At 31.8% G+C, this 13,302-nt stretch overlaps 1 protein-coding gene and 5 non-coding genes across 6 annotated transcripts; 2 read left to right on the top strand and 4 right to left on the bottom strand.

The window, feature by feature from the left end:
- Positions 1-841: 841 nt before the first annotated feature.
- Positions 842-1,551, bottom strand: LOC129299167 (calcium-binding protein CP1-like). Its single transcript, XM_054937621.1, has one exon. It carries the CDS (start codon positions 1,544-1,546, stop codon positions 1,037-1,039), a length of 510 nt encoding a protein of 169 aa, XP_054793596.1. The 5' UTR covers positions 1,547-1,551; the 3' UTR covers positions 842-1,036.
- A 2,354-nt stretch (positions 1,552-3,905) lies between these two features.
- On the bottom strand, positions 3,906-4,101 carry LOC129299169 (U2 spliceosomal RNA). Its single transcript, XR_008590505.1, has one exon. It is a non-coding gene; the product is annotated as a U2 spliceosomal RNA (small nuclear RNA).
- A 3,284-nt stretch (positions 4,102-7,385) lies between these two features.
- On the top strand, positions 7,386-7,459 carry LOC129299170 (small nucleolar RNA R66). Its single transcript, XR_008590506.1, has one exon. It is a non-coding gene; the product is annotated as a small nucleolar RNA R66 (small nucleolar RNA).
- An 85-nt stretch (positions 7,460-7,544) lies between these two features.
- On the top strand, positions 7,545-7,638 carry LOC129299171 (small nucleolar RNA snoR118). The gene has a single exon (XR_008590507.1). It is a non-coding gene; the product is annotated as a small nucleolar RNA snoR118 (small nucleolar RNA).
- A 2,722-nt stretch (positions 7,639-10,360) lies between these two features.
- TRNAM-CAU (transfer RNA methionine (anticodon CAU)) lies at positions 10,361-10,432 on the bottom strand. The gene has a single exon. It is a non-coding gene; the product is annotated as a tRNA-Met (tRNA).
- Positions 10,433-12,137: 1,705 nt separating this feature from the next.
- TRNAM-CAU (transfer RNA methionine (anticodon CAU)) lies at positions 12,138-12,209 on the bottom strand. Its single transcript has one exon. It is a non-coding gene; the product is annotated as a tRNA-Met (tRNA).
- Between the last annotated feature and the right edge of the window lie 1,093 nt (positions 12,210-13,302).

Here is a 13,302-nt window from a genome sequence, read left to right as displayed (position 1 = left end):
AGTATCTCAATTGTAAAGATATAAGAAAATTCAATTACTACATTTATAACCACTTAACCGCTTAGCGTTGACTAAGGTTCAGAGAAAAATGAGAGATTTAAAAAATGTGTAGAAAATATATTACTGTCATACAAATTTAAAATGAAAGCAAATCTTAAAAGACTAATTTATTAATTAAAAGAATGTCTCACGTTTATAAATTCAAGTTTAATTATGAGGTTTCTACTTGTTAAAATGACCTGTAGTCGTTTGAAAGATAATTGTCCCTTGTAATGCAAGAATTTGCTGCGTAACGTTTATAATGAACCAGTTATTAAAAACGCACGTCGTGACAAATTCACGAATTTAATATAATATTTTAATTCTGAATTACTGAATGGTTGTTGGTTATTACCCTTTGATTTATCAACGGGAACTGATGATTTGAAATGAAGAATCCGTAAATTTTATAAAATTTGTTTTTTTAACATACGTTCTGAAGTTAATAGTATAAATTAATTAAATTTGAATTAGTTAAACTTTTAGCTACTCTTTCCAATATTATTTATAAATTATTTTTAACATATTAATTGAAAATAATGAAATTTTAATATTATTAACTTTATCTTAAAATTTAATAAATTTTTAAATCTATATCTAACAAGAGGGGAAAAACATTTTTAATAATTTTTTTAATATTTAATATAGGAAAAAAAATAAATATAAATATAAAAAACAATGAAATATTCTATAAATATGACTAATACTAATTTCTACCTTTTTGCTTTATAAATAAATAAGACACGAGGAGTAATTTATCAAATAAGATCCAATAAATGTTCATTAATAATTAATAATTTTTTAAATGAGCAGTCTGCCTAACAAAAACAAACAGCGAAATGGAGTTCATGGTTGTAGCAAAACATCCATTCACATGACTTTAAATTAAAATTTACATTACTTTCAGGCAAGTCATTATCATATATGAACACCTTCCACTCGATCATTTTCACACTCTCTTATTGAAAGACAATGAGAACGACGAAAGCCTTCTGAATCAAGATTCAAGACCAAGTATCTGAATGAAACCATCGAAGCTTACGCCGTCGTTTCGGTCACCACCACCGAGTGCGATCATATCGTCGATGTCTTGGTCAGTGACGGTGAGCCCAGCCCACTCCATGAAGCATTTCAGATCACCATGGCTAAGCTTGCCGTCGCCGTCGTGCTTGTCCATCACTCTGAACACTTCCTCAATCAATCCACCGCCCCACGGGCTTTTCCCACCGCCCGCCATTTCCAACACGTTCTCAAACTCTTCATACTCCACAAACCCGTCTCCGTTGGTGTCCGCCGCCACCATCATCGACCCTATCACGTCGCCTTTATTGGTTTCATGGTGGCAAAACCCACCGTAGGACGACTGAAGGTCGTTGTGGCTTATTTTTCCATCACGATCAACATCGAGCACGTCGAATGCTGGTCGGAAGAGTGATCTGGTGGCGGCGGCGTTGGCGGAAGACGATGAAGCACCTCGAGGACGGAAGTTCCGGTGGGAAGGACACATTGAGAAGTGAGAAAGAGACAGGACACAGAGAGAAAGGAAATGGGCCGAGTAAAATAGATAGGGCTGACAGGTCCAATAGCTTCCAAAAAAAATGGGGCCCACAGTCCCTTCATATTTTCAGAAAGTCGTGGGTTTGGAAAATGTCCATTGTGTTTAAAACTGAGAATATCAACCAAGTTATATGAGTGAACTCGAATAATTAATTATAAAAGTTGAGTTGAGTTAAAAAAAATAATTCAAATAAAAATATATATTTTTTGGCTTAAATTATATAATTTATAAATGATATGGGTTAACTCTAATGAGTTAGAGTTAACCTGTTTAATCAATATTATTTTTAAAAAAATAAAAAAAAGAAAAAAATTTTATAAATATAAATCATATTAGGTATAATTTATTTAGTTGTATCAATTTATATATTTTGTACAAATATTATATGTTAATATTTTGATATATTTAGAATGAATCATAAAAAAATATCAAATTAGAATTTATTATTTAAATATATTTTTAAAAAATTATAAAAAATAAATAAAATAAAATAATGGGTTGATGAGTTAGCCTATTTAGCCTGACAACCTTCAAGGGTTAGATTGAGTTGAGATTTTTTTAGTTCATATAAAAACAAGTTGAACTCAATCCAACCTATACTTCTCTCAATCCATATAAGCCAACTTGTATGAATTGAGTTGGGTCATATTCACACCTCTAGTTGTATTATTGTAAAAATATTCTTCATTTCTCACATATGTCAACAAAAATAAATATTCCTGGAATTTTTTTCTGTCATTATTTTAAAATAAAATATGATATCAATGTATCTACAAATGTGCAATGTGTTCGGTGGCTTACAGGAGGATAATCATTTTTTGTAATTAAACAAGATATTTATATTTTTTTTAATTAACTAAAAATAGAAAGCATCGTTGTATTAAAGAATATTACTTAATTATGTAGTAGTAGATAATTTATTTCATTAACGTTATGTTAATATAACTATCAAATTAATATAGATAATCGTTAGTCTTACATAATATAATTCTATAAGTGATTTTTAATTCATGCTTTTCCTCATTTTTTTGTTTTTGTTTTTGTTTTTGTTTTTGTTTTTTTTGTTTTTTGAATCGAACCATCTGGTATAATGAGGAAGACTCACTCAAACTGAAGAACTTAACTGGACTTAAATTAATCAGGATCCGTTGGTCAAAAAAGAAGGGTAAACCCTGGGGAAAAAAAACTGATCTGGATCGGGCCTAGCTAGATCACAATGGTTGTCAAAGCTCTCCCATTAAATATTCCATAAGAAATAGTCTTAAACTTAAAACCTAGTACAATTTCTCATACGAGTTGAACAAAGCAGTTCTTCATGCTTTTCTTAGTTTATAATCTTGATCACTTACTGAAAGTGGTTAGTTGTTACTCCTACGGTACTTTTTATTAGTTACATTCTAAAACCTTTTTTTATCCTTTATACAAGTTACTTTATATTGTTTTTTGTAACATTTAATGCACAATTTGAAAAATACCTTTCACCAAATTCTTAAAAACAAGTAGTCTTATTTTATTAAGTGGGGTCAGCTATAGATTATACAATGTTTTTGTGCTTTATCATTTATTAAATTTTTAAAAATATTGTTAATTAAGAGGTCTCTATCAATAACTTTTAATAGTGTTTTCTTTGACCTCTCTCTACTTTTCTTGATGAGGTTCAAAGTTATCTTTTTCACATTCTTCACAAGTATCTTTCATGATCTTCTTTGTACATGTTTAAATTATTTTAAATAATTTTTTATTATTTTTTTCAATAGGTACGATACCCATTTTTTCCAACAAATTCTTAAACGAATAGCAATATTCTAATTGTCAAGTAAACTTTTTCACATGTAAAATAATTCTTTTAAATTTAGGAGCAAAATTGAAAATTGAATTATTTTTTAAAAATTTTTTATTATTTTAATTACCCTTAATGATTGTAATGAGTTAGTTAAAAATAACTTTAAAAGAATCGGAGACAATACTTCTTTAAAAGTTGAACTTTTTTTCCTTCAACATTAAAAAAAAAAAAATCAAACCTCAGAGGTGCAACAACTTTACAGCCCCAAAAGAGGTAAACAAGGAGGGAAAAATAAACTTTTTTTTTTAAAAAAAATACAACTGGTAAGCATATGAATGAACGAATTCATCATTGCTTTCCATTCGTTTGTTACACATTACCAGGTAGCAACAATGCGTCATTTTTTTCTTTGTTGAACGGAACAAAGCATCTCATCATCCTCTAGATTGTACTTATGTATAACCAAATTAAGTTAAACCAAAAACGCTAAATGAGCTACAACTACAAACGCTTGAACTGGGGTTGGTGGGGTGTGCCAGGCCCATGCAACAGTGCAAAGCAAGGGCGACACTTGAGGACCCCAGCAGCAAGCTGCTGTAGTGGGCCTTCCCCCTAGAAAAATAAATTTAATATCATGTGGACCAATGGTCCACGTATCAGATATTAAACTGATAAGAACAGATACTACACTTGATCTTAGCCAAAAGGCCGAGAAAGGTATGCTTTGGTGAGTTGGTTCGCTTGGCACTTATAGCTGCTGTTCGCTTGGCTCACAGCCTTCATTCGCGATGTGGGACTTAGTTTTAGACTTCGCCCAAAGCCTTTCATTCACAGTACTGTAGAAAGTGATATGAACTCTAAACAAAAAGTATGTATGCTCCCTGATAAAAGAAGAAGAAGAAGGAGTATGTATGCTTCTGCTGCAATTTTCATCTCTCTTCTTCCTTGTTGCTGTTTGAGCTCTTCTGAGTTATGGGTTGGATCTTAGATTCTATATTCTCATGCGTGAATCTGTGTATGTGTTCCATTGTGATTTTTACTCTCCATTTTAAATTCTTAACGTTCTGAACCTGCCAAGAATAAAATCACTCGGTTGAAAGAAAGTTCGTATTTACTCTTTGCTTTTTATTGAGCTGTGATGATAAACTGAAAATATGCAGATGCATCCAAGAAGCTGTAAATTTCCAGGGCAAATTTCTCTACAAAGTTGTTTTAACAATCTTCGTTATCATCAATGTTATCATCAACAATTTCAGAGGTAAATTCATGAATTAAAGCACTATTTTCAGTTGTGGTAAATGGCACTGATCTATTAGATGAAATATCTGGTGGGTTTGCTCTCGATACTAATAATACTGTCTATTGCTGACTATTTATAACACAAAAAATTGATAAATTCATGCAATATTTTTTGTAAAAAAATATAAATTTAGATTCTTACACTTTGCTCAATTTTTGTTGTAAGTCCCTACACTTTTTTATATGTTATAGGTTTCCTAAAATATTGCTCATAACAGGATATAAAACATCAAAAAACAAAAGTGTATAAATCTGGAATATAAAAAAAAAAAGTGCAGAGATCTATAGTAAAATTTAAGCAAAGTGTAGGGCTTTAATGTTATACTTTTCTTTTATTGTTTTTAATGCAAAATGAGGCAAGCCCAAAACAAATTTATCAAACAACAAATTAGAGCCAAAAATAAGAGCTGGACTTGAAAGCCTTATTTAAATAAGGGTTTGAACTTTATAAGTTAATTTTTTTTAAAAGTAACTTGGCTCAAGGGCCTAACCCTAATAAACCCTGTAAAAAAGAGCTCGAGCCAGGGTGGCCCTTCAAGCCCTAATAAGTTGGGTTATCTTGTGTATATATATACACACATACATACATATAGTTGACTAGTAATGATAAAATTTGGTTAATATTTATTGTATATGATGAAGAAGAAATTGCATAAATCATTGACGTTAAATCTTCACCTATATCTTAAACGAGTGGATCTACATCTAACAGATCTAATATTTTATTTTTAGATGATGATGAGGAAGATTTAGATTTACATTGATGAATATTTTAATATTCATTTTAAATTTAAAATTTTAAATCTTTGTCAAATTTTATGTTGAATTTTATGTAAGATTTTAATTTGTTTTATGTTGAATTTTAAAATATTTTGTTTAAATTAAAACGTTTGATTTTTTAATTTAGATGGATTGGGAGTGGGAGTGAAGTTTTAAAATTATGTTTGGTATAAAATAATATTAAGAGGGAATACTTACTTTTATTTTATTTTATAATTAAACAAAAATATAAAAATACTATATTGCCACTCAGAACATAAATTGAATATTTTGTCTTTATCATCTGAACACTCTCTTCCCCAAAAACAGAACGTCCATGGTTGTGGAAGAAAAGTTGCTTCCACTGGTTTTTCGCATCGTCTTCTTCCTCTTCTTTCTTCTTCTTGTTGCTCTTATCCTCCAAAGAGAACATCCATAGCCACATAAGAGAACCTCGTTTCTGCCCTCTCCTCATTTTTTTCCTTTTGGTCTGAACTAAGAAATGAGAACGACAAGGATGTAGATGATGGTGAAGTCGACGATGGTGGCAAGATCAAGTGGCCGTAGCTTGAGTTCAGATGACGTCGTCGATTGTTATCCTCCTTCTCTCATCTTCGATCTCCTCCTTTTCTCTACAGATCTAGCAATGACGTCAGTAGACAAAAGACTGGCAACGACAGAGAAGGCGCCGGCGTTGCTTGGTCTAAAAGGAGGGCGAAGAGAAGGAGACTTTGGAAAGATAAGGAGGGTAAATTGGTCTAAAAATAATCAATCTTGGTATCGATTTTTCAATACCATGGGTGTAGTGGTATTGAGTAATCCCACTTAGATGAGATTGGTATTGGAATTAAATTTTCCATTCCTTTATACCAAACATGAAAGGGTGGAATTATCCAATACCAATCCCAAGCCCACCCTCCCATTCCTTCCTACCAAACATGACCTAAGAGTACTCTCATCTCAATACAATTACTGCAAGAGCTTTCCTACTTATAATAGTACACTTATAATTCAAAACAATTTCACATTTGGCAAGCTAATCAGCCCTCATGTTACTTTCCCTAAATTTATGTCTCACAATAATCTGTCACTCCGTGGCGTGCCTCAATTGCCAAATTATGAAATTGTATCAATCAGCTACTTCAGGCTGCATATTTGACACATTTAAAAAGTCACATTCCATCCATGAATCTTAATTACAAAAAGAAATATGTGACAATATTAAAAGTAAATTCATTATTTAATCACTGGGCAAAAGAATTTCTTGAAAGAAAATGTGGTACAAGCATTGAATGAATTAAATCAAACCTTTTTTTTTTTTACATATAAAAACCAAACTTTTCAAGGGAAAAACCAGGAACAGGCTATGAAAACCAAATCGAGTATTGGGCTTTTCCATGGGCTCAAGGCCCATAGGCAGTTGATGGATCTGAAATTTCATAACAGCTTGGAGGGCCTGATCATCGTGATTATCAAGTTACAAGAAGGATACTTCAGACATTTCAGAAGCTGCAAACCCTAATTCAAAAAAACGTTCCACTATATATTCTGAAAGAACCCGAGTCGATCAGCAAGAGACACGCCTGTCTAGAAGAATATCAAAGCCTCTGTTCTGTTTCCGTGTAATTCATTTTTTCTTGCCTCTTCGAAGGGATGCCTTTGATTCAATGGCGATGAATTGAAGGTTTTATCCCTAATGAATGAGAGAGGAGGCATAAATCGTAGCGCAGGGATGTTGAGTCACTTCACCTTCGTATTCATCTCCAGGTGCAGTGAATAAAGGCCTGCCATATCCATGTCGATTCCTTAATCATCCTCTTGACATTTTCGTCGAGTTTTTCTTGATCTAAATATTCTTTGTTTGGTTTTGTGTTTGTTTCAAGATTTCTATGTTTGATTAGAATTAGAGTTTTTCTACGCTTCTGACTTGATCATCTTTTGTTCCGATCCCGTGATGGCATGGAATCTTTGAGACCTGATCATCTTGTTTGATGACAGCTATAAGCATTATTGCTGAGGATTATCTTTCATCGTCAGTATTTTATCATTCAAAATCTGATTTCAGATTTGTTGTTGTTTAATTTTTCTGGAGGATTTGAAATTGATTTGGATGATGAAATAAGCACTGGGCTCTGAGCATCTAAACAATTTGGGTGCGGAATTGATGCACATTGCTAGCCTAGAAAGCTATGTCTGACTCGTCTTTCTTTCTCCGGAGGTCCTTGAATCTCGATGTTATTCTTTAAGTTGAAAATTTCTAAGTCTTCGTTTGATTTTAAACAGGATTTTGATCCTAATTTGTGTGGTCACTCTATTAAATGAGATAAATCAATTTGTCAAACATTTTAAATTTTGTAAGTTTTTTTCTTAGAATACTGATGGAAGTATTTTAGTCTTATATTTTTCATGCTCACTGGGGTCGCATTTTGCCATCGATGAAGCCTTTGATCAATTCAGCAACTCAAATTTATCTTCAGGTTGGAATGAAGTTTTGGGATTGTTGTTCCTTGTAGCTAAAATGGGGTTTCAAGTTATGTTATTATTTTTTATTTTTTATTAAAATAAAAAATAAAAATAAAATAATTTATAAATTAAATATAATTTATAAATTAATAAATTATATGTAATTCGGTCGGTTCGGTCTATTCGATTTTAAATTTTATTAATCGAATTGAACCGATCAACCAAAATATTTAAAATAAAAAAACTGAATCGAATCGAAAAATCAAATAGACCGAATCAAATAGATAAAATTTGATTTGATTTGGTTTGATTTTCAGTTTCGGTTTGATTTTGCTCACCCTTACGTACAGGGCAAAATTATTGATTCGAGCGGTTTTGCCTCCAAGAGCTGAAGAGGCAACAGATGGGTTAGCTTGGGGTGGAGGAAGTCGAGGTCAATATAAAGTAAGAGATGGATACAGAAGCATTAAAGGGGACAAATTGAGTTTGAAGGATCCCAAGTGGGAAATTATTTGAAAATGGAGAGGGCTTGAAAGAATTCAAGTATTTCTATAGTAGTTGATACAGGATAGATTACATACAAATGAGATTCGATATAAAAGATGGAGTGCAAGTGGAAATTGTGGAGTGTGTAAAGACTTGGAATTAGTTATGCATGTCGTGCGGGATTGTAAAGTAGTAAGGAATCTATAGGGAAGTTTTAGTATGATGCTGCCGAACAGATTCTACACAGCAGACAGGGAAGATTGGTTGATAATGAATCTTAAATCCAAGCAAGTGATTAGAAGCATAACTTGGCTCATAATTTTTGGGGTTGTGTGTTGGTCCATTTGGAAGCAACGAAATTTGAGGGTGTTTAGAGGAGCTTACTTGATGGTCCAAGTGAGGCAAATCTAGGCTTTTGCGGAAGAGATTTGGAAAATAAAAGCTCTGGCATTTTATCAAGGCAGGGTAGTGTAGAAAATTTGGAAAATAAAAGCTCTGGCATTTTATTTGGAAAAAGAAAATTTGGAGAGTAAGTAGTGTAGACCTGTTGAGGAATGGATAAAACTCAATACGGATGAGGTTAGTAGAGGTAATTCAGGGAGGGCAAGTTGTGATGGTGTGCTAAGGAATCATGAAAGAGAGTGCGTGTGGGGTTTCACGATGGATGTTGGGTGGTGCTCGGCTCTGGTGGTTGAAGGATAGGGTTTGTATAAGGGATTACTTTTAGCTTGGGAGTATGGATTTTGAAAAGTGTAAGCGGTGGTTGACTCACTAGAACTAGTGAATCATTTGAAGGGGAAGATGAAAGCTGATACCTTGGTTGATAGACATATGGTAGAGATTGAAAGATTGTTGAGTAGAAGTTGGGAGGTGCGCTTGAGTTATACCTCTCGAGTTGTAAATCTCTGTGCCGATCTTCTCGCAAGGGGAAGTTTGGATTTGCAAATCTCATATTGTGTATGGGATGAGGTGCCTTCGTGGGTTGAAGAGACAGTGTGGCTGGAGAAGGAAAGGTTGAAGACTGCGTTTGATCCTAGTTGAGTTCGCTTTTGTGTTTGATCCTCTGTTTTGTTCCATTCCTATTTCAAATTTTTGCTTTTGTTTTGGGCTTGACTTTGTCTAGCCTTGCATGAGCTGTAGGCCTTGGGCCTCTTTTTCTTACCAAAAAAAATAAAAATAGATTTTGTTTAGTAAAGTATTGGGATTGCTTGAGAAAGCCAGTGATTGAAGAAGCCCACGTCACCTGTAAAATCTAATGTACGAAGAAGGAAAGAAGAACCTAACATCAAAAGGAGCCTAATGTAAATAATAAAATATCAACAATTTCGAAACAAGCTTTTCACTTTTTTAATTTATTACATGAATTTAAAAATATTAAAAATAATGATGTATTAATAAATTAAATTTATATTACATTTGGCTTAACTACCAAATATAATGAATTAATGACCATAATTTTCAACCCAAAAAAATCTATAATGACCATATTTTTATTTTTTTTACAACATGATATTAATTTGAGTATTTGACTTTGTGTGTTTCCGCCAGCTGACATTTTGCTTTGAACCAAGGCCATGAGTGTGCAATTACAATCAAACTAAATCTTTATCGCCCAAAAAAAAAAAAAACCAAACTCAACTTTTTTTATTTTCTCTTTTTTAGACACCTCTTTTTTCTTAAAATAAATTAAAAATAAAGAAAGAAAGAAAATGGGACTCATTTTTGTTCATAATTTTTAAATTATTAATAAATAAATAATCCGTAAAATTTGATCAACAAAAACAAGTAATATACAAAAATAAAAATGTCATAGTACAGTGCACCGTGACTTCACACGTGACCTGTCAGACCAATAGCGTTCAGCGAGAAGCATCGCGGAAGGGTGATAAGATGCGAATGCTAGGTGTCAGTACAAATAATTCGATGAGGTGATCCAACGGTGGAAAAAAATTCAAATGTCGGCAGCCACTTTATATCAGAGCCAGGTTTCGATCCTGGGACCTGTGGGTTATGGGCCCACCACGCTTCCGCTGCGCCACTCTGATTTGTTGACATTAGCTGAACTAAAACATATATTTATTCCAATTAATATACTTCAACCCTTCGCTTTCATCCGTTTGCCCGTTAGCACATTTTCAGAATCCCCAGTTGCTAACGTGAGGGAAAGAACAGGAGGAAATGTAAAAAATGACAAAAACAACGGTCAAAAATGGGGAAAGAAAAAATTTTTCACCTCTCAGAAAAAATTATTTTAAATTAATTCATAAGAGAAACATGTCAAATACGCAAAAATTAAACATAAATTGACACCCCTACGATGAAAGAACCTGAGGGGGGGCAAAAAGGAAAAAGATGGAGGGGCAAAGAAAAATAATAATAAACAGATGAGGGGTAGAAAATCTTGCAATTCAATAATTCGCACAACATTTTTATTTATTTGTTTTTTTACTGGAACCAAATGATCATTATGCTCCATGATCTCAATTTGTAAAGTTTTATGAGTTTTGGTATGGGAATTTGCAAGGCTACTTCTCCAGCTTGGGATTAACAATACTTCAATTAAACTTGATAATATCAGATAATTGTACCAAACATTATGCATATCCTAATTTTAATTTTAAAATGTGGAGGTAACATTAATAGTTAGGGGGCTAAATCTTTTAAAAAAAATATATTATTAATTTAAAATTTTTAACATTTATCATATTGATTTTATATAATATACTTATGCTCTGTCTAGTCCCTTAAACTATAAGATGCTTTTCAAAAATAAAAGTTGATCTAAATTATAAGATGTCCAGTCAAAATATCAAATATTGCTCCATTACATTATCCCTATAATTTTAATGGTTTTTTGTAACTTGATCAAGGTAGGATGAGATTCTCTTTAATTAATATGGGTTATAATTGAAATATTAAAATGTTTTATTTAGTAGGATAAATCTTCTTGTTTTTTTATTTTTTAATAACAAAGTGAAGAACAATTAAGGAAAATAAATATATTATGGGTTTTGGATGATTGACTTTGAAGATCAATTCAATAACAATAAGACATCTAATATTAAGCCTACCTGTGTTAATGGAAACACAAAGTAAACCCTAAGAAAAACTATGATCTTTAGTTAAATTAGAATTTTGAGTCGTATGAAAATTTTAGAATAAGGCACATACTCAACGCAACTGCAGATAAAATAATTATTAATTAACCTCTTATTGAAAGATGAACAATGAGTCAGTGAAAATTTATTTATAATAAAACCCAAAACACTGGCTTGAGTCTTGACATTTTGAAACAAAGGAGATAACCTGTCATTGTGTGATTATGTGTCATGGAAAAATTATCACTAAGATCAAGAAATTACATTAGTTATTTTCTAAATTTAAAATTCCTTCATTTATGAAATACTTTAGTCAGTTTCTAGAACAGGTTCTATAAAAACATATCACAAATATTATAACCAAAAAATAAAAAATATATGAGAACATCAATTTATATTTATTTAAAATAAAAAACATTAAATGGAAAATTTCCCAGTTTTTACTTTCCTTTTAAAAAAGCCAAAAAAGAAAGAAAAGCCCTTGTGAGCAATACGACGCACATGATGTGACGTGTCAACGCAATACCGTATCTGGAGGGGTGATAAAATCATAGAAAGCGGATGTCATATGTCAGCACAAATACCGTTGGATGATATGTGGAATCCAGCAGATCTGACGGTGGAAAAAATTAAAGCATCGGAAGCCACTCTTTATCAGAGCCAGGTTTCGATCCTGGGACCTGTGGGTTATGGGCCCACCACGCTTCCGCTGCGCCACTCTGATTTTTTTGAAATATGTTTAAAAATTTTAATATAAAACAAAAACTTTCTGACGTTGTCGCCACAACGCAACGTCGCTTTCCTTCGTTTTCCCGTTAACATTTTGCCGAGCAAATGGTACAGCTTCAGATTACTGGCTCCCTACGGAAGAGAGAAGAAAGAAGGAAAACGACATGAGAAAGTGGAGGGAGAAAAAAATGTTTTTACCTTTCAATGAATTTCTTTCCGACCAATTCACAAATTAAAAGGCCTAAAAAAAAAAATGGAGGGAGATGATAAAAGAGCTGGGATGAGTTTTCAGAATTGTTGAATTTGGTAGAATGCAAATTTATGTTGTTATATGTTATATCCATCCGAATTTATGCATGAGATTTTTGGAGTGATTTGGTTTATTAAAATAAAAGACATTTTGACAAAAATAAAATTTTATTAATGATGATTTTTTATGTATAAAAAATAATATTTTTTAATATTATCCCTCATTACTTAGCTTCAAAAATAAATTTATTTTCTTTTTTTAATTAACGAAGATTATTTTTAAAAGTTTATAAAAAATTTAAAATTGTAAATTATATTTGATAAATCTTATTGACATTTATAATTTTGTTTTTAAAAAATAACATTGACACGAAGTACCTTTGTTTTGTTTTACTCCGTTGGGAGGTTTCGTCCATGATTTTCATGCGAATTATTATTTTGACCGCCCCGGTAAAATTAGGATAAGCAATGAAGCATATAGTGTACTATCACACCACCAGGGCTTTTAAAATAGCCGTATTAACTTATTTTTAAATTAGGATAAACAATTAAGCATATTGTTTCATCATAAATGCCCCATATGCTTGTCTGTCTGTCTATCCTGGATTACATTGAGCATATTTTATTAGAGTTAGATTAAATTTAAATCCTAACTCAAGGAATGAGCATATATCTTTTGTTTTCACAGGTATTTTATTATTAAAAGTAATTTTATTTGAAGTAAATGGTGAACTATATTTTCAAGAAAAAAAATAATTTAATTTATAAAATTAAAAATCATGATTCATAAAATTTTTAAAAATATAATAATTTTCACATACAAGTATATAATATTAAAT

Source organism: Prosopis cineraria, unplaced genomic scaffold (genome assembly GCF_029017545.1).
Source record: "Prosopis cineraria cultivar Desert tree isolate PC_DT_omini unplaced genomic scaffold, ASM2901754v1 PC1063, whole genome shotgun sequence".
Taxonomy (NCBI): domain Eukaryota; kingdom Viridiplantae; phylum Streptophyta; class Magnoliopsida; order Fabales; family Fabaceae; genus Prosopis; species Prosopis cineraria.
This window is presented reverse-complemented; position numbering and strand designations above follow the sequence as displayed.